The 27,415-nt window shown below is 39.1% G+C and overlaps 2 protein-coding genes across 2 annotated transcripts; both read right to left on the reverse strand.

The window, feature by feature from the left end:
• Window positions 1-2,989: 2,989 nt before the first annotated feature.
• VGLL1 (vestigial like family member 1) lies at window positions 2,990-10,280 on the reverse strand. Its single transcript, XM_041459265.1, has 6 exons — window positions 10,180-10,280; window positions 7,615-7,678; window positions 6,860-7,065; window positions 5,824-6,243; window positions 3,697-3,756; window positions 2,990-3,119 (listed from the first exon to the last, which is right to left on the reverse strand). The coding sequence occupies exons 3-6, from the start codon at window positions 7,044-7,046 to the stop codon at window positions 3,079-3,081; spliced, it is 708 nt and encodes a 235-aa protein (XP_041315199.1). The 5' UTR covers window positions 7,047-7,065; window positions 7,615-7,678; window positions 10,180-10,280; the 3' UTR covers window positions 2,990-3,078.
• A 1,499-nt stretch (window positions 10,281-11,779) lies between these two features.
• On the reverse strand, window positions 11,780-27,087 carry HTATSF1 (HIV-1 Tat specific factor 1). The gene is made up of 9 exons (XM_041459244.1): window positions 26,695-27,087; window positions 22,972-23,176; window positions 22,617-22,664; window positions 21,308-21,462; window positions 20,116-20,279; window positions 18,036-18,135; window positions 17,412-17,501; window positions 16,793-16,930; window positions 11,780-16,395 (listed from the first exon to the last, which is right to left on the reverse strand). Exons 1-9 carry the CDS (start codon window positions 26,863-26,865, stop codon window positions 16,108-16,110), a joined length of 1,359 nt encoding a protein of 452 aa, XP_041315178.1. The 5' UTR covers window positions 26,866-27,087; the 3' UTR covers window positions 11,780-16,107.
• Window positions 27,088-27,415: the final 328 nt, after the last annotated feature.

A 27,415-nucleotide genomic window follows, 5' to 3' on the forward strand; every position in this document is an offset into this window, starting at 1 on the left:
TTTTAACACTGCTAATGAGTGACTAAAGTGGGGTGGAGTAGCTAAGCCAGCTTGCTGCTCCCAGCCACCCACAAGGTTTTTCTGACAATCAGAGGAGGACCTGGACCAGAGCCAGCTCATGTGAGGAGTCAGAGCAAAGTGCCTGCAAAGTGTCTTCGTCCTGGGACACACATGGTGGAAAAAAAATGCACCATGGTGGAAAAAATGCAGCTGAGTAAAAAAAGGCCTAGACTCCACACAGGGCAGGTATGTCCAGTGCTTGACATCAATCTCTGAGACTAATGCATCTCAGAGATGCATTAATCTCTGACCAGAGCTCATAAAGCATGTAGTTGGCATCTCATTTGTCCATCAGAAAAAGACAGGAGAAAAGCCATCTGTGCAAACAAGTTATTCCTGGACTAGAGGACATCCAATTAAAGGCAAGTAGTGATTTCTCACAGGGTCAGTAAATTAATAGAAAATCATAAAATCATTATGGTTGGAAAGACCTCCCAGATCATCAAATCCAACCAATAACCCAGCATCCCTGTGTTCACCATTAAACCACAGCCCCGAGAGCCCCATCCACACAGCTCTTGACCACTTACAGGGATGTAACACCTGGCCCCTGTCTGTCCTTCGGAATGGTCTTGGCAGAGGTCCATTGGCATTCAGGGGATTAGAAGCTCTTGAAAGGGGAACATCCAGCATCCCTTCTCCCATCACCTCCAGGACTGCTGCATTCAGAGGAGGGACCGAAAATAACTGGAAAGTACCAGATGGCAGCTGGTGGATGCAGCATCCCAGTTGCCAAGTCCTTGCCAGCAAGGAGAGTACACACTGAATGGGAGTGAAGACAGTCACTGGAGCACGACAGCAGCAGGGCAGCACAGGAACACAGCAACATCCTGGGCCTGAATGCAAAAAACACTCCACTCCAGATAAACAATATTCTAGAGAAGCCTATATGTGTATCTATATTGTTTTAATCTATACATGTTTAAAGAAAAGCCTACCTGATGTAGAAAACTGCTGTGAAATGTTCAAAACTCTCTTATGCTAAATCATTAAAGGCAAATTGCAGTGATGGGTTAATTATGTTTATTGCAGAAGAGCAGTGAGATGCCATAAACCCAGGCACACTCTGGTGCATGGTGCTGTGGTGGTATAAGTCAAAATGCCAGAGTAGCAGAGCCTCTGTGCCACAGCCCTCTATTCCATCCTCATTCCTCTAAAAGCCAGGGAAGAGAGCAAGCACCTGTGTGCCTGGTGTGGAGCCTGCACTGGCAAGGGGTCCAGACACCTTTGGGTTACTTGGACACTTGTTCCCTTTCCCCAGGTGTGCCAGGCAGCTGGACAATGGGACACAAACCTTGCAGCAATGGCTCACAGCATGACCTGTCAAGGCAGAGCCACTGATGCCTCATGTTCTTGCAATAAGGGACACCCATTTAAAAACAAATGCTTTTTTCCTCCCACACCGTCCAACCTCACTTGTCTGATTCACCAGAACCAAGGGCTTTATAAGCCATCTTGAATATTCCCAGCCTCCCAAGGGAAGCACTACATTTAAGAGCATTTTAATAGACTGTCCTTTCAGAGAAATTATATAAGCATTTTCCTTTGGAAGGGATGGAAGAGGGAGGGAAAAAAAAATCAATATTTTTAAGTAACAGCATTATAATTCACTAGAATTATAGCACATGCCAGTAAGACAGATGTACACAATACAGGCTGGAAATCTGTGCTTTGGCTCGTAGAGGAAGTCAAATTATATTACCATGTAGCCTTAAAAATCAGGTAATTAAGTGACTTGGGGTAACAAAACAAAACTACTTGGATAAGTATTTGTAAACTTAAAAGAGAAGAAAGGGATTTTTTTTTGTAGAAATATTAAAAAGAAGTGGGGTTTTTTTTTCAGTGCTTATCTATAGCGAGACAGGATATTTTTGTGTCTTTTATTAGTTTGGTTGAAACAATTCCCCTTGTGATCTCAGATTGATGTAACTGCTAGAGCAAACTTGTAAAATTAAAAAAAGAATTCCTTTAAAAAAATCTCAGTTTGTAAATAAATCCCATAAATACCTGATGTGGCTAAACTTGTATTATTTATAAAATTACACAAGTGTTATAACTGGAGCTGTGGCAGCAGAGATATCTGATGTAACAGTCATAAACATTTATACCAGCTCAGAATTTGTTCTATAAAAATCACAAGCTCTGCCATCTCAAAGGTCAAATTGCCTTCAGCAACTACATAGAGCTGTCAGAAAAAGCTAATCATGCTCTATTATATTAATGTATAACCAATGGACAAGGAAAAGATAAACCCACAGAGCTTATTTACAAAAAGAATCTCTTACACCTCCAGAGAGGCTGGGAAAATATAACACTCCTACCTGCAGACTTTTGCTGAATGGTGTTTTAATTGCACCTAATGAGAATCAAGATTTCCTCTCAAAGCTACTATGAATTCATTGCTTTCCAGAAGATGATGATACATTAGTGAGAGGACAAAATAGAGCCTTCAGGCATAAGTATATTACAGACCTTCTAAAAAGTATTCCTAGGAATTGCAAGTATGGTGATAAATTGCAGCACTTTCAAAACACAAATAATGTGCTTTGCTGGCCTGTGGTTGAAGTCTCTTGCCAGTGGCCTAAGACTGTTTTAAACAATATGGAGATATCAAATCAAGCTAAGAAGTTGCAGCATTGAATTTATGCTAACTGCATCCCTGCACCTATGGGTTATCAGCTGCATTGATAAGAATTGTACTTCTTATCAGGAGATGGTAAATTAATAAACACAGAAAGATTAAAAATGTAGGACTCCTTTCAAGAGGGCTACATGAAAAGCCTTAAATAGACAATCTGTGGCCACAACAAACATACTGCCCAGGTTAATACCACAAACATTAGAAATTATTTACTGTATAGAAAAGGATTGTTTTGTCATTCCCCAAACAGTATTTTTCCAGCTGAGAGAAAAAACACAGGATAGCTGCAGTTCCTTACTTCTTGATTCACAGTTGCAAATAATAAAAGTTCACAGAAATAACTCTCCCTTTCTGAAAAAAGTAGAAACATTCAGTTGCTAGAAGTACACATCTCGTCTTCTGTCCTGAATCTGAATACCTGAAAGACACAGCAGCATCAGGACAGTCAAGCAGCACAGTCCTTGCAATCTCTTAAGATGTTGTGCAAACAAAATTGCACCTTTGGGTTTGGCGCAAAAGAACCCTTACAAGAATAACAGAATGACCTGTTCAAAGTATCCCCAAAACATCGCACATCAAAGAATCAACAATGGGGCATGACCAGCACCAAGACACTAATAAAACTAAGGAAGCCTGAATGCTTTGGGAATAATTTCTTAGAACAACTCACCCAGCAGTATGGTGGGTTTGTTGGTGCAAACTGCAGCAGTGCTACCACATGTGAGTTGTTCTATCTTTCTGGCAGCCTGAAGGTTGCCAAAAAAATAATAAGCAAAAAAACTAAGGTGGATGGGGTAAAAAATCCCCATGTATCTCATTTTAATATAATGTAGTGGTTTTTTTCCTCTTTGTTAATGTAGTTATGGGAGGTGGTGGTTCTATCTGGGGGAAAAATGAGCTTTTGAAATACAAAAGCAAAGGAATATCTTTAATACTACATGCATAAGCAAGACTGCTGTCTGATTTGTTCTGAACCTGCTGGTTTCTTTACTCACCTGCAGTGGCATGGCTTACACTGGGATTTTCTGAGCCTTGGTAAGAGCTTGCTTTCCTCTCTTAAAAAAAAAAAAATACTGGGGATGAGCAGAGATTCAGCACAGAGCTAAAAGTAGACAGTAGTTACTAAAGAAACCTTGTGCTTTTGCAGCCCAGCCTATAGCACAGGTGCTGAGGAGCTCTGGGCTGTCTGGCACAGCAACATACACTTCCATAAATGTAAATATCAGCTGTTCTTAAACATGACAGAGAACAAGAAGTGTATTTAACACATAGAGCCAGCAAACAAGTACTCCTACAGTTGAACTAAATGTACACATCCTAGGGATTTGCCAAAGACTCCCTATGAACATGGATCAGCCATTTCTTATTTATCTATGTTGTGTTGTTTGATAATCACAAGGATGGTGTTACATGTGTGGTGCTTAGAGACTCTTGAATATTCAGAATGGCCTTGTACACATCCTGAAAGAAACAGCTTTAATTGGTAATGGCTGGAGAACACTGAACTGTTTAATTTCCTTTTCCATTTTTTCCTCACTCATTTTCTTTCTGAATTTTTGGGAAAAAAAGTCCACTGTTGTTAGCAGTGCTTCCCTCTTATCAACACAAGATTAATTTAATGAAATAGCTCTTTTTCTGAAGGAGTCAGCTCCTGGGGCTCCCAAGCCTTGATAGGCTCGCAATGCCCCCTTGGGGGAAGAGGGCACCTTACCTTGTTCTTAAATGAGATCCCAGTTCAGACAAGTGTCTTTAAAGAAATTAAACTCTCATTCACTACCTACATTCATTAGGGTGAGTGCCTATGCAACACATACAGAAAACCTCTGCTCATATACCCTGAGCAGAAAGTTTGCATTCCAACTGAAGATACAGACACTCTCCCTTTAACATGAACAGACAGGCATTAGACATTCTAGCAGTAATGAGTTAGCAAAACATGTACAGTCACAAAACACTCATAACAATATAGATCTGTTGTATCCTCAAAAGAAGAACTGTAGATAAACTCCTGCTTGTATCTGCAGGCAGTCTTTAGCCCACATTCTGCCAAATTCCTGCAGATGCAGTTTCGAAACTTGGTAACCAGAAGGTATTTCACAGCTGCTTATTTTTCAAAACCTAAGCCTCAGGATTGCTTCTTCACATGGCAAATGTTTTTTGTTCAGAAGCACCGGGAAGGACGCACTGTATTTTTCCAGCAGACTCCCTAAACAATTTCACAACCCTTTTGCTTGCAGACAAGTGTCAAGCTGCCTTACTGGGGAATGCCCAGGAACAGCAATGCAGACGTACCCCAACAGGCATCAACGCTTTGGCCAGGAAGCCTGACCCCAGAGACCTTCTCAAAGGCAGAATTACTTACAAGAGAACAATTTTATCCAGCAGACCTAGATGCTGTGGGGACATAAATGAACTTCAGGCATCTTTCTGCTGTGCACTGGTAGTACCTAGGATTGGGATTCCTAGTAATTGTGGATAAAAAGCAACAATCATCACTGTGTGAATGGCATTAGCTCTGGGAAATCTGCAGGGAGCAGACATAGCCTTTGGCAGGCAGGGCAGCAGCACCTCATGGCAGGGAGCTCTTAGCCAGGAGACAAGGCAAAGCTGGTCCACCAGCCCCTGTACCCTTCACCATTCCAGCTACAGACAGAGACTGAGAGGGAGAAAAACCCCTGGCCATGCTGGTAAGAGCTGCGGTTTCCCACCCTGTACTCAGAACATAATTAACAGCCTGCACAGTAAGAGAGGCTGCTCAGGGATCCTTCCTGGCCACCATGAGGGAGTATCTGGTATACACCACACCTAATACCTATAAGTATTAGAGATTAAGATAGAGCTATGAATAATGCTTATAGTCACTTAAAATGTCTCCCCAACGTAAGCTAGAAGATGAAATATTGTGTGAGTAGGCACAATTTTTTGCACATTTTTTGATTAACCCATACTATATGGCTAATTGATTCCAAGTACCACAGTATACACCAGGGTTATTTACTGTAAAATATTTCTGTGAGTTTGCCAGAAGTTGGATCCGGCTTGAAAAGCTTAGGAACAGACGGCATTATTCTGTCACTTTACATCAGATGTCATCAAAGAATAAAGTGATAGTATTTTCTTACCTCCCCCAGGAGCTGAACTTTGACTCATATTTTGTAACCTTGCAGGTCCAGTCATACAAGCAGAACTTGAGTGTTGCTTCATGGTGCATTCTTGCATAGATGTTAAGCATCTTTCCTGTTGCAGAAGGCCAAGAAGAGAACTGTATTTCCTGTCAGAGATCAGCTCATCGGCTGCATGCAGGTCAGGGAGGGTGTGAGGATACACCGGACCGGTGACACTGGGAGTCCCAGTTGGAGGGAAGGGCCATAAATCTGCAGGTTGAGCTGGACGACTCCGCAGAGATGATGGCTGGCACTGGCCTACCACACCAGCAGCAGAAAAATTCAGAGCAGAATTTGCCATGCTTGTTGAAGAAGACGATGGATACGGTTTGTAGCAATGCGAAGAGAAATTCCACTGATGGGGAGACATGCTGTCTACTTAAAAAGGAAAAAAAGCATCTGAAGTCTCATCAATTCTTACTTTTTCTTACTTTTTTCCTAAGGCAAATTCCAGTGGACTTCTAAGAGAATGCTACCAGATTGCATATTTATTTTTACAGAAATTCAAAATCACTTTAGTGCTGCTTATCTTAAAAATCAACCACAAACTCATAATAAAAGCAGATTAAACCACCACCATCAATCTTTCTACTAAGTATTTCTACTGTAGTATGTGTATTACACAACCACCAACTTATGCAGGTTTTTGACAGCTGCAGGCTTAGACAAATAAATTTTTGTGAAGATGACAACTTAAGTCATAATGCACTTATTGCATCCAGCAGTGACTGGGACACTTGGCTGGAAAATGACGATCTAGTCCTGCCAACAGGCCCATGAAAAGCTTAGGATTCACTCCAGCAATCACAGGGATTTACACAGGAATTCCCAGCCTAGGGCTTTACAAGTATGATTCTCTTTCTTTCTGTTTGCACACAATTTCAAATTTAAGATCAAGTGATCTTTAATTCCTTAGTAAAAGCCAGTCATCCCCATCCAACACCAGGCTCACATATGGAAAGGAGCTCACTGTTTTTCAGGACAACAGTCTCACCCTTGTGCTTTGTGCTCAGGTCTTGGGGGTTCTTGGCATTGCTGAGAGCTCTAGAAAAATGTTCATCTACCATGCTGTTAATGTCCCCTTGGAAATAGGTGAACACCACGCTCTGAGATCCCCATTCTGTTTTCACAGGCTCTTTGCTTTTACTCAGCTTTGGGGAAAGCTTCCTTGTTTCTTCCATTTTCAATGACCAACAGTCTCTGCAAAAAAAACCAAACCAAAACCCAAAAAACACAAACCAAAAAACCCAGACAGGTCAAAGAGACAATATTCAACTTCAAGTGCCTAGAGGATGGTGAGCCCAGCTTCCTCCCAAAAATGGTAGGGGCCAGAAGAACACTTGGTAGGAATGGATTCTCTGTTTTTCTGCTTTTTCCATGCACCTCTTCTTTACTGATTTCCCTATTAGATACTTCTAAAATGAAATACTTGGGTAGAATGGGCATATCTACTCACCAGCTTTCATTTCTCACCCTGACTTTTTAAGTCTGGGCTTAGGATGTATACTGTGCGAATGTGTCCTCTGGAAGAACTGAAACACTTAAAAATAATTCAGAAGTGGCACTATCCCTGAATGAAGTTCAGGGTAAAGTTATCAAAATGCTTTGTCCAATTTAGGTTTTTGTGTTCAAAAAACAATGACAGAGTGCAAAAAAACCCCAAAACAAGAGCAACAAAACCCCCAAATCCCACTACACTACATTAGAGCTGAAAATAATAATTTTTAGATAAGGTAAAGTCTGAAATACCTTAATGACTGTCAGCACAGATCTCCAAAACAAAAAGACTTCTAAGAGTAATTAGTTGCTTCACCTGTTGGAAAAAGACATTCAGAATAAATAATTGGAAATTCAAATCATGGCAAATTCAAGTAAAAACACACCACAAAACAACACCAAAAGAAATAACCTTTTCTTGTTTGAAACAACTTACCTAGGAACATGGTGGTTCTGCCAGCTGCTTAAAACTTTGGAGCAAGACTGCTAAAACACACACTGTGTGTTGACCAGAATTTACAGGTTTAAGGCAGGAACTCCACTAAAATAGTTTGCAGAAAGTTAACAGAAGACTATAAGTCTCCTTTTTGTTCTCTTTAAAAATCTCTGCTGCCAGGTATGGTAAGAGTAGGACAAGGAATGTCACTGCTTGCCTGGAGAAGCATCATTTTCATGCATTTGTACAGTTTCTGGCCACAAGGGAGCAACTTCCCAGCCAGAGCTCACAAGTCCTGCTCTAATCAAGATCATATTTAGCAAGACTCAGGCTACAAATACAGTGAAGTGCCTGCTGCTCCTGTTCAATTTTCCAGTCTCATTGTCAGCTCATGACACTGCATAGTATAATTGATTTACCTTGGGAGCAAAAGGAAGGCTGTTATTTTTTCAGAGATCAGGGCAACCTTTGGCCAATAGCCAGCTGTATCTCATAAAACCTCATGAATCATTAGATATGTGTTTCCATCCAACTGACTCTGCAACACACTCCACTGCTTAACCCAGTTCAACACATTTGTCTGATTTCTTTCCTAGTCATACATCCCGTAATCCTCAGAAGCTTCCCAATAAACAACACACTCATCTGTATCTCAAAGGATACCCTGAAGTGCCTGTGTAGTCTGCCTTCAAATGATTTCTCAGAATTTTCTTGCACATGAAAAAAACTGCTCAGGCTGCAAGACAAGTATTCAGAAAGTATTAGGAAACATGAAGATTAAGGTTGCCGAGCCATAATCTATCCCCATTCTAATGCTTATGCCTTCACCTAAAAACTTCTTGTCCATGTTTATTATTTCCTTCCATATTTAGTTTTGCTTGTTTACCTCCATCTCCCACCACTGTGCTCTGTTCAATTCTCCCTGACTCATGGTCACTTGCTCAGCCAGCCCTAATCTCCTGTCACCAACTGCTAACTCAGGAGCTCCTTAGTCCTGATTTTAGAATTTCGATTGCTTCGCCCCATCCTCCCAGATTCACCTAAACACAGCAGTGGAAGCAGGACTGCAAGGCCACACTCTGATTCAGAAGACAATCTTTCACAACTTTAAAACTGACCCAGCTTTCCCAGACATAGAAAACTTAAAGAAACATTTCCTCCCAATTTACAGGCACCTTTCCAAGGCACATGAGGGGAAGCAGGAACTAGCACAACCTAGCCACACAACTGGAAGGACTTTAAGCACAGGAAGAGACGCTGGTTTTTCCCAGTCTTGTTTTAGAAAGCATCCTGCAATTTGGGTTAAGGAACTTTACGATTGCTCAGCCAGGGGCCAACACTTGCCATTGAAAATTCCAGTCCAAGAAGTGAAATCTTGGCAAAGACATGAGCAACCAGATGACCTGAGAAAGGAGAAGTCATCTTGACAGCAAGAAGCAAAGCAGCTTTTCTTACTCTGAGCCAGCGCTACACATCAACATACAATTTAGAAAGCATTAGTGCTTGCCCAGAGTATCACTTTTCCCATTCTTCACTCAGTACAAGCCATTATGTCTTTGTACCACTTTATTAACATGCTTAACTAGCTCCTGACATTAATTCTGGGCTCCTTCAGCATCGTTTATTTGTGTGCAGCAGCTTGTGTGATTGTGACCAGTTTAAAATATATTATTTTTGCAGCATTTTAAGAAAAAAAGGTCTTTTATCTCTTTTTTTCTCCAGTGTTTCCCTTAAAAATCTCTTGCGCTTTCCAACAAGTAGGCAGAGGAAGGCTGGGAAGAACCTAGGTTAAATCTCAGTCCTCTCAGTGATCATATGGGCGTAAGGATTCCAGCATCCCAGGAGACAGGACCTGAATTTGCAGCACTATAGTCTTCTTTACCTGAACCTCCTATTATTCCATCACCCAGCACAAGGTCTGCAAAAGGCAGAAGTCCTTCCAGCTTGTGTCTGACACAAACCATTGTCAAAATAGAGTAGAAGTGGAGCTCAGGATGAAATGGACTCAGCTCATATTCTACTCTTAGAATGGGTTAATAATGGCAAAATAGCAAAAATATTTGTCCAAGTTATTTCTCCTTCAAGTGGACAAGGACACACAGTCAACACAGGCTTAAGAGTGGTGGCTTACCACAAGACCTAATACGTTAAAATATTTTTCACATTTCCCACACTTGCCAGCAGTATTAATTTACCAGCACTGGAGCATCTGACAAGGAACTCTTCATTCTTGATTTCATGTAGCTCAAACCAGTTTTAAAAACAAAAAAAAATCTCCCACTTCTCAAGCACTAAACCACAATTTAACAAACAGGCATTCCCTCTCATCAAGTTATTCCTCAAATAAGAGAACATTTGAGGAAGTCAGTGAATTTTCCTACCTTAACTCACTGTCAGTCAGATTTTCCAGATGTGGGACACTCATGTTGTGTCTAGCAGGCTGGGATCCTTCCTGGGCCCGGCCAGCTCTGTGTGCACTGCAGCGACTGCAGCAGAAGACAAGCCACGCTCATGAACTCCCCACACTTTCCAGCCTCCAGCTGCGTGGAACGAGGCGTTTCCTTCAGCCTATCTGCTAAGAATGCATGAAATGCACTCCAACGAGTCAACCAGGTTAGGAGGTTTCAGGAATGAGGAAAATAGGATTGTAAGTAGGTTTAGGTTTGTTTGGGTTTCTTTTTTTTTTTTTTTTTTATGACAACGTGTATACAATAAAGAAGATACTGTGGACTTTGGAAAAGTTTGGAGTAAGATGAAAAATAAGACATGGCAATGAACCAAACTTGCCCAGGATGATAAAGGACTTTTCCTATGTTACAGAATATTCACTCAAATTGGTAACAACAAACACCTATGAGAAAAAAACCTGTTTCCAATCCAGATAAACTGGACAATCAATTTTCTCACTTTTCTTTGCTGGATCTGTTTTAATAACTACAGGGAAGAAAAAAAAAAGAAATCATTCTTGTTCTGCAAGGGCTGTAGCAGGAAAGACTTTTTTTTTTTTTTTTTAATCAAGTGTACCAAAATCAGCAAATTGCAGCCATTCCAGAAATGGTGAAACAGGGTCAAACTTGCCAGTATCAGCTGGAAAAAACACACTGAGGAACCAGTCACCAAACTGGTGACATTATGTCTTTCACAGAGTGGCTTAGGAGTTTGTTTACTCACCCAGAAAGCTGGAGAGCACAATCCAATTCCCTCTGCCTAAATACGTATGAATCCGCCCTCTGCCCTTCCCAGAACAACTTAACTACCAGGCTGGGAGAGCTCCCGTGACGGTGCTTAGTCTTTTTTTGACACACTGTTTGTGTAAACACCTTTTCATTGTGAGACAGACTGGATTCCAGTCCAGCAGCAGGGCAAGTCTTCAACATCTCCACTGCTCTTTCTCTGACTCCCTTTTCTAAACTGTCTCATACAGCAGATTTCCTCTGCTAAAGCTTTTCAAGACCTTATTTGAGATCTTCCTCTCATGCTGACAGTTAAAGCTCTCCTCAGGTTAAGATGGCATCAGTTTAACTACAGGGTAAAATGGGATTTTAATCCCTATTCTTCAGTACAGAAATTGAATGACTGATTTCCAGTGCTTTTGAAGCAAAGTGTCAAAACTTTGAAGAAAAAAAATTTAAAAAACCTTTGAGAATAAAAATGAAAATTCTACTTGTCCTTATTAAAAACATCTTCACAATCTCAATTTTAACTACAGTGTCTGCAGTGATCCCTCCTGCTCCTTTTCTCTCCATGCAGGTCCATTAACACCCCAAGCCAGGAAGAAGGCTGAGACCAAATCCATAAATAGGGAACAAATACCATATTCCCACTTACAGTTCCAGCAACACGTCTGCTGGGTCCAGCTGGAAGCTCTGGCATGTTAACACGTGTTTTATAAACTGAAGCCCCAGTGTACCAAATGCTATTGTATCTTTTACTGAGGAAAAAGACAAATACGTTACCTTGAAACTAATCAGCAGAGACTTGTTCTATTCATGAGTTTGTTTATTAAAAAGGTAGTATAAAACACAACCCCTTTAAGAAACAAATCGAAGACAAACAAAGGGTATACTCAGATGCTGTCACAAGTCTAGACATTATTCAAATAGCATTTGCTTTGTTAATGTTGCTTTTCTAAAGGATAAATGAAAATTATTAATTTATTGAAAGAAAATCATCTATCAGAAGAAATTCCAAGTCTACTTACTGAAAAGTTTAATCTAATATAGTTTTCATACTTTTCATATTACAGAATGAGCAAAAAACCAGTTTTCTGCAAAAGATTTTATAATTCTGTAAATATTTTACAGAACTTTCAGAGTATTCTGACAGTAAGATGTCAAGCTATAATGAGCACTACAATATACACAAGTCAAATCAGCACAAATACACAACTCACAGAATTCATTTACCATACTGCAGTATGTTTTTCTCAAACGCAGAAATAAAAATAAGAATTTAAAATGCAACCAAAATCTATAGGAATGTATTTTTTAGGTTTTTTTTAGTCTAATTCGGTTTGATGTAGTTTCAAGAATTATGGGTATGAATATTGATGAAAGGCAAGTTTGGGTTTCTGTGAAGCATCCAACATCTTCAAGTCTTCTTAAGTGATTTAAGCTAATTATTTGTAACTGTTAATAGGTTAACCTTAACTGAATAACGTGTAGGACGTGTTTTAGCTAAAATGCACTGCATTTAATGTACTAAAGATTTTAAGTGAATTGCAACCCTTATACAAAACCTAAGCTGTACAAGGGACTGAAATTCAATTAAAAAAATTTAAAAAGCCAGCAGGAGAAACAGATAAACATTTTGATGCAAAATGAAACTAATTCTCTCTTTACATCAGTATACAAACATTTGAGAATCTGCAAAAAAAGAGAAAACCACCTAAAAAGCCTTTTATTTTGAGGCTTTTTGTCTCCAGGTGTCTACTTTGGCCATGCTCCTCCAGCACGTCATGTCTGGTGAATACCTGTAACTCCGTAAAAATTCATTTCCAGGAAACCACTGAACAGCATATGATTTTAAAGCCAACTACCAATTTATCCTGAAGCTAAGCAAATATTTTGGATGGTTCAGAGAGTGATTCTGCCAAATTATGCTGGAGGATCAGTTAATACTTTATTGTATTGTATTGAAGTGGCTTTACATCCATTTTATTACACTGAAAATTGGTATGAACATCTATTCCTCTAGTTCAAAACTGAGCAAAAATAATTATCCACAAAATGTTTCAGCCTGCTGCTAGTTACTGTTTTTATCATATACAGAGGAAAGGAGACAGATTCTCTTAAAATGAACCCTCACCAAAAGCACAGGCATGGAGGAACATGCAGTATACTTGAACATTGGAATGGGACCTAAAAAAAAAAACCTTAGAAACTGAGCAAAAACGTTGCTTTTTCACTTCTAATGAGCAAGGAAAGTAAATAGAAAACACTTTTAATTAAAGAAAAAATAAAGTGAGAATTCCTTTAGGTTTTTCATTTCTTACTAATTTATGTATGATGTTGACCACTAAGAAAAATACCTAAGTTTAAAAAGCAACTCTGCTTGTTCAGATTGGTTAAAATTTCTCATTAAACATTACTGCTCTATACTATAAGAATTTCATAATCATACTTCAAAATAGACATTTTAACTTCTGAGAAAATTCTTGATTTTTGTTCAGACTGATTTATACAAATTTCATAAATTCAAAATAATTTTATAAACCATTTCTAAAAGGAAAATATCTAAAGAATTTGGTTTTAATGAAAATCTGCTGAAAAGAGTCACAGCTGCATTAACCTCTCCTTGGACTATGAAATGCCTCAATAAATCAAAGAATAGTTTATAAAAATATTTTTTTTACATTTTACTGGGGAAAATGGAGGTAGACAAAAGGAAAACATAAGTTTGAGTATAATTCCACACTTGAGAACAACATATTTGCAAGGAAAAAGAGCTTTTATTACTTAAGAATCCTAGTTAATAGAAAAGCCAGTAAAGCATTTGGTCTCAGTCTTTGTTGCTGCTCTGCTTTAGTGTGAGGTCTAAAGGAGAAGGTGAAAGGACTAAGAGCACACTGAACTTCCACACCAAGCCAGTCAAATTTGCACATCAATTGGAGAGAGGAACATACAGCACATAGAGCAATTCCTGATTTTTCAGTCTTATTTCAAACACTAACCTTGTTCTCCATATCTGATATCATGATAAGACTTCATAAAAGTCATATTTCCACAAGTTTCCCTATATCAGTTGTAATTCCGCTGTAAAACAAGTGATTTAACTGTGTAGTATTACACAACTGGGCTTCCTTAAAAAAAAAAAAAAAAAAAAAAAAAAGCAAACAAAACACAAGAGTAAGAGATCTAAAGCCTGGAGTCTACAAGCTGGAAAGAAAAAAGGAGCACTGAAAGCAATATTCCCCACACTAAACTACACTCCTCATATGCAAACACTTCCAGCTCTCAAAGGTCTGTGGTGCTTCTCACCAATAAAAATAACTAAAGCAGAACCAACACAGCCCAGAACTGTGTCTGAAAACACCACTATGCGGAGCTGCTAACCAGGCAGTGATCCAGATTCCCTGAATTGTTCAAACACCTGCTTACTGAAACACACAATTCACACAATTCTTGGAAAGATGAGAAAATTGACTTTTTTTAGCTGGCAAGAGCTACATCTCTTCTTTTATCATGCAACTCAAAACGGGAAATTTGTCATATCAGCATACTAGGAGCCCCCAGACTTTTAACCCCTAAATTAAATTATGACAGCTATTTTTGTCACAAAAGAAATAACTTATAACCACAATGGCAAGTGTTAACTTAGATGCTCTTGTTGGCATAGTCACCCACACATATTGACTATATATTAAAAACTCAACAAAATAAACTTAGACAACCATACAGAATTCAGGAAAAAAAGTCTGTATGGTAATCACAGAGCACAAAGTTTGAAAATAACATTTTCAGAGTATTCCAATTACCTCATGATGGAAATACAGCATCTATAGTTCCCTGCAACCCAATAGGAATGAAAAAAATTAAAAGGACCCTCCCTGCAAATGTGTACTGGTAACCATCCATATAAACAGCATGCTATGAATTTTTAATTGTTTAGTGCCCAAATCCATGTTCTTCTATCCTTCCTTATCAAAACAGTGGAATTCTAAATTAAGAATGACTATGCCCAAAACAGCTCCCTTCAGTTATTTTTGAAAGCCTGCCACTTATTAAAATATCTTAAGTTAGAATATCTTCTAAGTCGTTGCTTTTGGAAATATTTTGAAGAGGACTAGCATTTGCTTTTTCTATATAAGAGCATTATTTGAAAGCATATTTTAAAGTATTCTAACTTTTGCAGAATAAACTGCAGTTTGAGCTGCCAAAAGCATTTAAATTTTATGAAATATGGAAGATCTACCCCACTGTGAAGAGCATACATAGCTAAATGAAAATGTTGAGGAGAACTCTCACTCATCATGCTAATAAAGTTAACAAAAAACCCTTACTCTAATATAAAAGCAAGAACTAATAAAGCCACCAAAAAATCAAAAGTCTATTTTGATACCTACTACATACAGACAATTAGAGTGTAAAACCAATGTTCTTATGGTCTATGGTACATGTGTTCATGCACTTCTAGTCTCCTTGAGACAATTTCAGCCTCTAACATCAACAGAAGATCTAAACAGGGCAAGGAAAACTTCATTTGCTGAATGCTGTGATTTAATAGCCTCTCTTCGCTCAGTTTGCCTTAGGGTTGTTATGGCAACACTGTCTGCCACTTTAAGCTTGTGACCTGATACCACTCATCTGCCACCTAATACATAGCAACACATCCAATGCATTCACCCTATCTGGAACATGGCACCTGCTCCATAAAATGATCCAACATACCAGGACACAAATGATTGAAATACTGAGTTCCAAGGGAACTTAACAGGAAAATTAACAGTACAATCCACAAATCTTGTAAAACCTTTGCATTACATAAGTTACGTATAGTTACATAAATTTAAGGGTTGGAACATATTTCACACTCACATCATGAAACACTAAGAAGCACAGTTAGAACAAAAGAAGCCTGATGAGCTTTACTGTGTTCTTGAAAACTTGAGTTACTTCACCTCAACAGCCCATTAATACAAACTTTTAGAACCCCATTAAATACTGTTTTTAATGAAAACTTCAAAGCACACAGTTGACGACATTCTAATACACCTATATAGGTAAGAATATTGCCTGCAGTCACCCTGAAGAAAGGGATACACTCAAACATCACCCTAAAAATCGTGCTTTCATAAAGCATTAGAGATGTTATGTATCAGCTTCACCATCACTGCCTGCAAGGCTGCTATCTGTGGATGGAGCTCCATCTTCATTAATACCCCCACCATTATTCTCCCTCTTATTAAGAGTTTCATCATTTGGATCCTCCTTAGGCGAGTCATCAACCACTGGAGGTTGTTTCCCTTCACGCTGTTTAACACTGCTTGATGCAGAATCTGAATCAGATGCAGTTTGCCGCTCCTTTGCATCAGGATCCCCTAAAAATGACTCCCACACCTTGAGCCTTTCTTCCCTTTCTCTCGCAGTCTCCTCCACCTGTTAAAGAAGTGTTTATACACATCATTAGAGTCATACTTGTCAAAATGAGTATTTACACAGATGAAATTAAACAAATATTTATATTAGAGAAATATTTTAAAGCTGACTGTGAACTAATGATCTGCATAAATCAGATAACCAGATATCATCAGATAACCAGCAGCTAATCCTCTAAGTTGACATTTTCAGTATGCAAACGGGTCATCTAATTTTTTGCCAAGTTGAATAATTGAGAATGATTTTTGGAGACGTTCTACAGCTTTTGAAGAGAGGCAAGGTAACGCAGGCATAGGCAGGGGAAGGGTATGGGGACAAGAATGCCAAGGACTCCTAGAATTCAAGGAGATTTACTGTTTGGAATACATATTGGATAAAATAGAACCACAAAAACTACCTGATAATCTGTTACACCATCCCATGTTTCAGCACTGAGCTGACGGCCACCAAACCACCTTCCATTTAGAGTCAGCTTGCACAAATCAGCTTCTGTTGCTTCTTTAAATGACACAGAAGCAACGCCATCAGGGTGCCTCTGTAAGGACAGGCAATTTGCACTTAATATTCTAACCAATGCATTCATTCCAATACCCTTTATATTGTCTTAGAAAATCAATCAGGATATAGCTCCATTCTGATCATAAATAATCATGTTTGAAAAGTTCAGTTTTCAAGTTTCCATATGTTGTTCTACTGGCACACAGAACACAATTTTTGAACACAGAAAACAAAAACTATTTCAGTTAGCTTAGCTACAAATAATGTATCCATACACTTTCAAACGTGTAACATATATCCAAGCTCCTGGAAAGAGCTAGTTGCCTTTACACAGGCTGAAGTATACAGGTGCTTAGACATTAAGTTTCAAAAGTTTAAAAGTACTGAAAGATTAAGTCAAGTTTCCATGAAGTAAACACACCCAAATGAATGCTCCACTCATATTTAGAGCAGCCTAAATGTTTTGCACCTTTGCATATTACATCAATTCTGCCAACACAACATATAAAAATACCTACATCAAATATGAGAACCTTCTTTACTTGACCAAACTTTTCACACTCTGTCCGCAGATCTTCTCTTATCTCATTTAGCACTAGAGGGTCCTCCTACAAAGCAATTACACAGCTTTAATTAAACACAAGCACTCACTTATCTCTATTTTAGCTCCATCAGCAGTGGTACATATCTGTCAATCTGTTAAAAGTCAATAAATTAAGTGCTGTTATGCTGCATTTTCAAAGCCACCTAGGAGTTGGCAGACAGTTCTCATTTGAATTTCATAAATACTACTTGTTAATAAAGCTATTTTGTTCTCATTTCTCCATTCTAACTACTATTGTTGTTTATTCCTCTTTCCATCCCAGTAAAGAGTATTGTCAGAGATATAGGTTTTCCAGACAGTGAAAAACCCCAACTTGAAAAACACATTCTTATCAACATTTTCTCCTTGCTTTTGGAGAGAGATGAATGAATTTAAAGCAGATGTGTGGCACAGGAGAACACCCTTCCCAAATAGCAATTCAATTTTGTTTAATTTTGTTTTCATCTGCTTAGAATTTTGCTACAACTTGTATGGCAGAAAATTGAGACATGTTAACTTCTAACAGCACAAGCTACAGAAGCGATCCGCATCTTCCTACCTCAAAGTCCTTGGGGTGAAACATGTTCCTGATAATAATGATGCGTTCATGCCGCATTCGAGCTGCCCCATCTTTCTTCTCTGGCCTCCAATCCAGCTGTCTAATGAAATGAAGCAACAGTAAGAAGATATTGTTGCGGCTCTCTTCAGTTTCTACAAGTATTTGTTGAAAAAAAAAATCATTAATTTTGCATTTCTTGCAATATATTAACATATATTTTGACACACAGAGTTAAGTTATTCTTCTAAAAAACACAGTAATTACCCAGGTTTACTACTGCTAGAAAGCATTTGAGGTTTTAAGGTACTTAAAGGCTCATAGAGGGAATATAAATAATTTTTCAAAGTAAAGTATTTTTTGAAACACTGAGAAAATATTCATGAAGTACTAATTCCTTCCTAATGTCAACTCAGATAAAGGAATCAGCTGTTTTCATGTGCAATTAAAATGTCAGTATTTTACCATTTTTTGCAAACTTATTCTGGACAAAAGGAGATCCACTATACCCCTAGGTAAAATTTAACTGCTTTTATTTAAAAGAACATGTAAGAACACATCAACTCTTATGCTGGTAACTCCCCATGTGTGGAGACACGAGGCTTGACTCCATGTTTCTCAGAAGGCTGGTTTATTATATTATGATATATATTATATTAAAATACTACATAAAAACTATACTAGAAGAACAGAGAGAAAAGATTGATCAGAAGGCTACAAAGAACAAGAATAGAATGCATAACAAAATCTTGTGACTCTCAGAGTCCGATGCAGCTGCACCTGTGATTGGCTCTTAATTAGAAACAACCAACATGCACCAATCACAGATGCACCTGTTGCATTCCACAGCAGCAGAGAGTTATTGTTTACATTTCTTTCCTGAGGCCCTCAGCTCCTCAGGAGTGGAAAAATCCTAGCAGAGGATTTTTCATAAAATATCATGGTGATACTCTTACACAGGTAAGACTACATGATGTATTTTGCTCCCCAGTGTAGAGCTACCAACATAAACTAATCACATAACCCAGCACATCTGTTCTAGGACTTTGCCTTCTCACAGCAAGTCTTACTTCTTGTAGAAATTTCCTATTACAAAAACCCCCACAGGTTTACTTACACTTTTAAATCTCAAGATCATACACTGGGGTGGGGAAATCTTAAGTTTCTTCTTGTACCTGCTACTTTAGCTGAAGAAAACTTGGATTTCCAATGAGAGTAGTTATACCACTAAATTAAACTCTTCAACTCAAAAGGAACACAGTCCTTTTATTCACACAAATTGCTGTCAAATGCAATTTCATAGTTTTCATACACCCGCCTACACACTGGAGACTTCTTACAGCAAGAACCATCAGTGTATTTTTGGGGAAGATACATTTCTGGCTTTAATTGATAAGATAACAAGTAGCCTTGCTCCCCTTAACTATGGGAAAACATTCCTGCATTACTATTTACAATGCTTAGTGAATGCTGCTTTCATTGAAACATCAAAAATATTCAAAGTTTTTTCTTCTTTAATCTGCATCTTCTTGGTTCCAAAAGCATCTTCTTGGTTCCAAAAGGAAGAACAATTTTTAGGAGACAAAATTAATCAAAGTACAACTCAAAACCCAGTATATTTTATAGCAGAGAGATGTCTGGGGGAATCTACAGAGATAATTTAGTATTTGCTCCTAACAGCAAGCATTTCTTGCCCTTTGCAACTACTGCAGTATGGCACTAAATATATGTGAGTAGCCAGAGTGTTAAGACCTTCCAACAGTAAGCCCAGATACTGTGACAGGACTTGCATGCTCTCATCCACTGAGGAGGAAGAGTCTTACTTCCCCCCAGAGTTTTACTATTTCCTTCTACATCTGAAGGCATCATTACTCCCTGTGTATCGATTTAATGTGTGAATCACAAAGAAGTTCATCATATAAACACTTAATTTAGGAGTTAGCCCCCTTCAAATGTGCAAGAGTTAAGCTACTGCACTGTCAGATAAGTCTGCAGACCTTAGCACTGTATTTGAAAGAAAGCACCGCTTTACTAATAGCACTTAGAATTCAAGCAATATTTTACTGAAATAAAAAATACAAACTTCTGCTGCTGCGACAACTTCTTCTTGTAGTCTTTACATTTCTTCTTCTTTTTGCTTGCATCATACTCCCCCTTCAGTTGGAACTTTGCAACTTCCACATGCAATTTATAGCCTCGGATTTCTGCTTCATCCAGAAGCCTCAAAGCAAGTTGAACTGATTCTCTCTATTTGAGAATAAAACACAGTACAAACTTTAAAGCACATGGCAAAAATCAAGTTGTATTCCAATAACATGTCATTAAGTATACTGTGCTAAGAATCAAGTCCCTGTCACTGAAAACCTTAATGCTGTCTTCTGACACACAGCTGGCACTGATTTCTTGATCAAAACCCAGTATTTCTTCACTTCTGTTGTAATTGATTAATACTTGCAAAAACAGCTGCATATATTTCATTCAAATATATCACAGACACTAATCTGCAATATCTAAGCAAGCTGATGAACTTACAAGCAAGAATAAAAAGGTTTCAGGGGACCGATCTTCTATAAAACCAGTATCACTTTTCCAAGAACAGCAGATGTTGAGACTCTTAAGTAATTTTTAATGTTTTCCTAAAAGTCCTTCAGAGTGAAGACAGTGTTTACGCTTGCGCACTCCACCGTCCTAACTACTACAATTACAAAAATAGCACAGACTACAAGCCATTTGATTTAGTACTGCCTGGTGCTTCTTGCAGAACTAAAGCCAGCTGCACTTGCAATCAACTTTCCAAATGATTCACAACTGCAACAAATAAGGAAATAGTACTGCAGCCTAAACTTTTATGGCTTAATAAAGAATGAAAGCACAGTTCTGAACCAAGACAGCTCTTAATTAAAAGCTGTAAATACAGGACTCCAGTATGTTTCTTCCTGGCTCATAATTTCTCTATTTTTGGTGACACAGTGGCGTATTTTCAAAGTAAAAGGTGAAAATCCTCCCATTTCAGCCCATCACTTCTAGCACCCAGACAGGAGCATGTAGACACACGTTCAGCAGATATTATGGCCATTTCCAGGCCAAGGGTGAGGTTTTATAAGAGGAAACAAATGATCTAAGTGGGCATTTCTGTGTAAATGATTAAAACAAACAGACACCTATATTCCAAATTGTGCTTTAGATTTTCAAGAATCTTCTGAACGTGATTCTGAAACAATGGCCATATAGTGCCTTCAGCGGGAGGGAAAACCGCATTTTAGCGTGTCACTGACCTTCAGATAACAACAGAGGCCATCTCCTTTAAGATTTCCTTCCTTATCTTTGTAGAGTTTGATCTTGTGTTCTTCTGTCTGAGGATCTCGCATAATGATGCCACATTTTGACATGACTTGTACAAATTCATCTTTTGTAATGTCTGGAGGTAAACCTGCAAAATAAATTCAAAGAGAAGGCTTAAGTATGGTCTATTTAAAAAAAAAAAAGCCTCATTAGAACAAATCTTCCCTTAGCGTTTATTTAAACTAAAGATATCTAAAAGGACAACAATTTACATACACTGCAAGAAAACACTGCCCTTGGGCCTTACCTTCTAAGCACTACCTCACACTAGTATTTTGAAAATCCTTGTACTTTATAATAGGTGTAATGCACTGAAAAATCTCAGTGCTCCCTAACATGCACACCTAGAGATTTATCATCACACATCATCAACACTGCAGCAGACAAAAAGGCCTCTGCAAATGTAACTCTCCTGCCCAAGCTTCAAATTCCACTGCACTTCTAGGTATCGGAGAAAAAAACCCCAAAACATAAGAACACAACCTATAAACAGACAACTGTTTTCTCCATTCACAAATTCAATAAAAAGAGTAGCTGATAATGTATAGAGATTTTAAGAACTGAACTCTCCTTGAGGAGAAGAAAAAAACCAAAATGGATGAGAAAATTGTGTGGATGTCCCATGCTAGTTTGGCCTGCATGAAGATTTTTGAATCTTTTTGAAAATGATTGTGAAAATGCAAATATGTGCACTCCTGCGACTGCTCACAACCACCAAGTGTACCCAAGTACAGGCATCTAAAGATAGCACTCCACCATCCAAAAGAGGTAGGAAAACACTGTAATAAATAAGTGAACAGATAATTTCATTTGAGCTTTCACGTTACTGTCTCACTGTGTTCCCAGCATTTTTTTACTGTTTCCTCCTTCTTACCTAATAATTATTTATTAGAGCAAATGAAAATTATAGATTAAGTGATGCATATAGTTGATCCACTGTCTCATCATAAACTTGTCATTATCCTATCCCTTAAAAACCTGCAGAAACTGCTTTTCTTAGAATAAATTAGTGACTTGGCTAACACAGCTCACAGAATACCCCATTTAACAGACAAAAGCATGGAATACGTCCATTCTACTTCCTTCCCACATCTGCAATTTAAAGGTCACAAGGACATTACTCAGTCAGGAATATAACATTAAGCAGCTTGCAAGTGACAGATTGAATAGATAATATTAGAGACATATATGAGTCTTTTACCATCTTTAGCTCAAAGTAGATAAATAAACACTATTACTTACCTGTCACATAAACATTTGTGTTCCTGTCTTCTTCAACATGAAACCACCCTAAATACAAGAGTTTAATTCAGTTATGGTAATACATTAAACATAGGACCATAAACGTTTATATTCCATCAGATTTATAGGAATTTTTGCTTGCTCACAGAAAAGTTCTGAACATGCCTTGCTGTTTCTCCTTTTGTATACAGATTCAGGAAGATACCTATAAAGCACCACACAATTATAGAACCATTCTGCAAATTGCCAGCACAACCTTATCTTTGCTGTACCAGATAACAATGATCAACTGCCAGTTTTCCCTCAGTACAACACAGGTCACAGCCTATACAGAGGGAAGTGCTTTGTCACTTACCTGGCTCTAGCTTCCTTTTTTCCAATTTTTGTTTTGGATCTGTTTGTTTTCGTCCTGTCTCAATTGCTGATGGCTGTGTTCCTGACTTCTCAGAACTTACTGGTTGCTTACTTTCAGTGGCTGTACCAGAAGCAGATGAAGCATCTGTCTCATCTGCATGGAAGCCATAGTTGGCATGATAGGTTGCCAGGAAATCTTCTGTTATCTGAAAATAAATTAGGAAAATTAATATAAAATTTCAAAGAAGTACAAATACACGTTTATATTTTAAAGTTAGTTAGGTGACGGTCATTTTCTTATCTGGCAACATAGAAAAGAACAATATTTTAAAACTTTTAAAATTATCTTTGCAAAGCCATACACACAACAAGAACCATCAGTTCAGGCATTACCTGAACTAGACCAAAACAAATTTCAAACATATGCATATGTAATTTTTACGCAAACATTTCACAAGTTCTGCCATTTTTCAAACAAAGCTTTCTGCTTTCCATGTGAGTTCAATCTGCCTGAAGGACAGAAACCAAGTGCTCCTGTACATGGTGAAGTGTTAAAGTGATACTGATGGTAAGCCAACAACCTATCCACAGATGATGAATGACATTTGCAGGCATCTGCCTTTTCATGGAATCATTTCCAGAGATGACATATTTTTGTGTTGACAGGCAGTAAATATTGCACTTAACCAGACATGTTAACACATTGCTTCTAGGGCAATAGGCTTTACATTATACCCTACAAATAGATAGAGAGAGACTATATTTGGATAAAATATAAGATTGGCCAATGCCTATGCTTTAGAGATCAAAATAAAAGAAAAAAAAAAAAAGACAAATTACACACAGTACATCCAGCCACTGGCAATCCCAGGCAAAGAGATATATCATAGCTCCTTCTGTTAGCATCCCCACATTATGAAGTAATTTCTGAAGTTGCACACTCAAATATTTTTTTGCAAAACTGAGCCTTAACCTTTGAAAAATCTTATCCAACTCTGACCTTCACTGCACTTGCTTCATTTGTATTGAAAAGTAAACAAAACTTCATGCCATTAAGCTATTTTAAGAGAGAAATTTCAAGTGTCAGTGATGAAAATGTAATCTCTTATCTTCCACAGTAATTTGAAGCTTGATGTTTGAACTCTAAAATTTCATTACGACAAATCAGAAACACAAAACTGACAGTAACAAGCTTGTCAGGAATAATGCAAGATGCTATGGAGTCCCATAACTTTAAAGGTTAACACAAAATTACTCTTAGGCTAAACAAGATTTGCCACACACCTCAATGAAGAATGTCAATGGCTGCTCTTACAGGTATGACGTAAAACAGCATAAAGACAAAGGAGAACCACATTTAGTGGAAAAAAAAGAAGACTCTGCTCTGATCAGGTTCATTATCTTTGACATTAGCCATCTTAGCAAATCCTTAGTGCCACAGTTTATGAGATCCAGAGAATTAAGAAGCTTCTGTACTTGATGGGGAACAGCATTATTAATTTTCATCAGAGAACCTACTCGTAAATTAGTGATTAAATCTGCAAAAGCATTACTTTTCAGCTTCTGGGGGAAATGCACTCTGTGTAAACCTCCATTTATTTTTAGCAAATTATCTACCACAGACTACAAAATTTTGACACTCCATAACAAAGATGTTTTCTGCATAAAACGCTATCATCCTACCATATAACCATTTCCACTACTTCACCTCAAAATGTCTTTTTACAAGCACAGAGGAGTTTATACACATAAAGGCTTTTATTGGAACTCCTGTCATACCTGACGGCACTAGAGACAAATAGTCACAGAACTACTTACTGGGCACCTCAATCCAGTTCTGATCACAGAGATCAGTCCTATCTACACACGCACACAGTCACGCAGTTTGGGGTGATTAAGCTCATAGAAAAAGAAACACAATACTGGAGGACGTGAGCGTGTAATTAACTGCTGGTGCCACTGAAATGGAAAGGAAGAGAACAACCAAATGAAGAACAGATATCCTGTGCTTGCAGATGACAGCCAACGTCTGTATTTTCACACCAAGTGATGCAAGCAGCAGATTAATTTCATGTGTTATTTTGTGCTATGTCTGTGAAGCACTAAAAAAGTTGGTATTCATCAATACAGTACCATTGAAATAAAAATAATTAAATAATAAACAACATTACGGTTACGTCTATTAAATATTTTACTGTCTCCAAATTTTTCTGGGGAATGCTTGTAGATAATATCATCACTATTTGCCCCGCTTTGAAATATGCATTAGTGGAAGTTCAGCAGACACTGTATTCCCAAAGCAGAGCAACAGTGCAATCCCAGTCCATATAACAATTACTTAGACCAGTCAGAATATTTTAAGCTTTTGTCAAGAAACAGAGATTAAAAATTTCATTACTGCCCAAGGAGAAAGAAGTACAGCTTCTACTTACAACAGTCTCCTCAATTTATCTGGATAAAAAAAATTCTGTTAGTAATCATCAGAAAAACTCTGTGGCATCCAGCTGGGTAAAGAATGCCAGTGCAGCACTGTGGGTCATGGATAGGTCACCAACTTCTATTATACATCATATTCACTAATGAACTTTTCTGCTCCTATTTAACCGGTCCAACCCTTAATGCTATCTCCTCTCCAAGACGGAACAGACAAGAAAAGCACTTAGGAAAGACAAATGCTACTGACAAGAGACATTTCAAAAGAGAGGTAAGAAGGGGAAGAAATGGGAGCAAAACAAGAAGAACCCTCTTACAAATTGCTGTACTTACTGGATATAGCACCACACAGGGAGCCAGGAATGCTCATTTCTCCACTGCTCCACTTTCTGAGTCTGTATTTTTCACATTTTTACCCCTCCATAAGCCATCTGCTCCTCAGACACCTTCCTAGGTTTACACACATTCAAACTTGGCACGACAGGCTTCACTCTCACTCAGATTCTCTGGATTGCAATGAACTCACAGTCACAAACTAGAACTGGCACATTACATCCATCAAGTAGACGCTATAAAATGTCTTAACATTAAGTACTTGCCCTCCTTCATTGCAATATATAAGAAAAACTACTATTTTGCTCGCAAATCAGTAGATTGGCTCAACATATTAAATTTATGTTCACTCGCCCCTTGAGGAGTGTTATTATAGCAAGATCATACTTCAAAGTTAAAACATTTAATAAATTATTAAAAAAACCTAAAAACTGTAACGTATTTCCATGCTGTGGAATGCCACTAAGACAAGCACACTTATTTTTCAAGTGCACTTCTAAGACTGATGGAGATGGAACAACACACCTCTTATTTGACATAATTTTCAAATAACAATGAAAGAGACATAATACTACTCTATTTTCATCTAGACTGCGCAATATACTAATTAATTTCTACAATACCCACAAAGAGATCGCCAAAGCTACTGTGACAGAGACCTAAGCACATCCCAGGCACCTCCGATCAACATCCACAAATATAACCGTGACTTCATCCCAGGCTCGAACAACTCTACAGATTCTCCGCCCAGAGGAACAGCCAACGCGCAGCTCCTCACGACAGCGCAGCCGGTCAAGGACGGAGAAGACACCGTGGTTTTGTCTGTAAAAAGGTGTTTCGGTGCTGCTGAGACTCGCAGCAGACACAACGTGGGTGAATGCGGACACCTCCGTACCGACGAGATCCGTCATCAACCGCTCCTTCTTCTCCCCCTTCCTTGGGGCTACCCCGTACCTACCTTGGGGAACCAGGCCTTCTTCTCCAAGTCCCACTCGTAGGCAGCCCCGTCCGCCGGGTCCACGTAGGTAAAGGGGTCGGACTCGCCCTCGCCTTCGGCTGGCTTGGCCTCGTACTGCTGCTGGAGCTGCAGCTGCCGGTAGAACTCCTCGTTTCCATCCTCGCCACTCATCCTGCCCCGTTCACTGGCCCTCGGGCACAAGCGCTCCTTCCGCCGCCGTCGGAGGCACGCCGGCCCTGCCCCTCTCGGCGGCGGGAGCGCGCGCGGACAGCCCCGCACCTCACGCGGCCGCCGCAACCGTCCCAGGCCCCGGCGCGCGCACAATACCGGAAATACCCCCACCCACCGCCGTGCCTTCCGCCCATCCCGCCCCTTTACCCCGAGTTGAGGCCAATGAGACGAGCGGTATTGGGTCATGCAGGGTACGGCGGAGCCAATAGGGAGCGGGGGGGAAAGCTTTTCCTGGGGAGGGCGGGGCCGCGGGCGGGGCCGCGGGCGGGGCCGCGGGCGGGGCCGCGGGCGGGGCCGCGGGCGGGACATGATTTTCCGCCCCTGGGCGGGCTCTGAAGTCAGTGCGGCCGTCCGTCCGTCCGTCCGTCGTGGGCCCGGGGCGGTTGTCGCAGGGGCGGTTGCCCGTTTTTCTCTTGCCGGTTTTTTTTCCTTTCCCTTCACCCTCAGGCTGCGGCGCTGTTTCACCACAGGCAGGGGTTCTGCATGAGGA

The sequence above is a fragment of the Pyrgilauda ruficollis genome, unplaced genomic scaffold (genome assembly GCF_017590135.1).
Source record: "Pyrgilauda ruficollis isolate IOZ18807 unplaced genomic scaffold, ASM1759013v1 scaffold133, whole genome shotgun sequence".
NCBI lineage: Eukaryota > Metazoa > Chordata > Aves > Passeriformes > Passeridae > Pyrgilauda > Pyrgilauda ruficollis.

Coding starts and splice junctions, on each gene's coding strand:
- VGLL1 (XM_041459265.1), bottom strand. CDS start 7,046: ATGGAAGAAACAAGGAAGCTTTCCCCAAAGCTGAGTAAAAGCAAAGAG. Junction 6,244..6,859: donor CCTGAGCACAAAGCACAAGG/GTGAGACTGTTG, acceptor TTCCTTTTTAAG/TAGACAGCATGTCTCCCCAT. Junction 3,757..5,823: donor AAGTTCAGCTCCTGGGGGAG/GTAAGAAAATAC, acceptor TTTTTTTTTAAG/AGAGGAAAGCAAGCTCTTAC.
- HTATSF1 (XM_041459244.1), bottom strand. CDS start 26,865: ATGAGTGGCGAGGATGGAAACGAGGAGTTCTACCGGCAGCTGCAGCTC. Junction 18,136..20,115: donor AAGTTGTCGCAGCAGCAGAA/GTTTGTATTTTT, acceptor TCATTTCATTAG/ACAGCTGGATTGGAGGCCAG. Junction 17,502..18,035: donor TTCACCCCAAGGACTTTGAG/GTAGGAAGATGC, acceptor ATTGCTTTGTAG/GAGGACCCTCTAGTGCTAAA.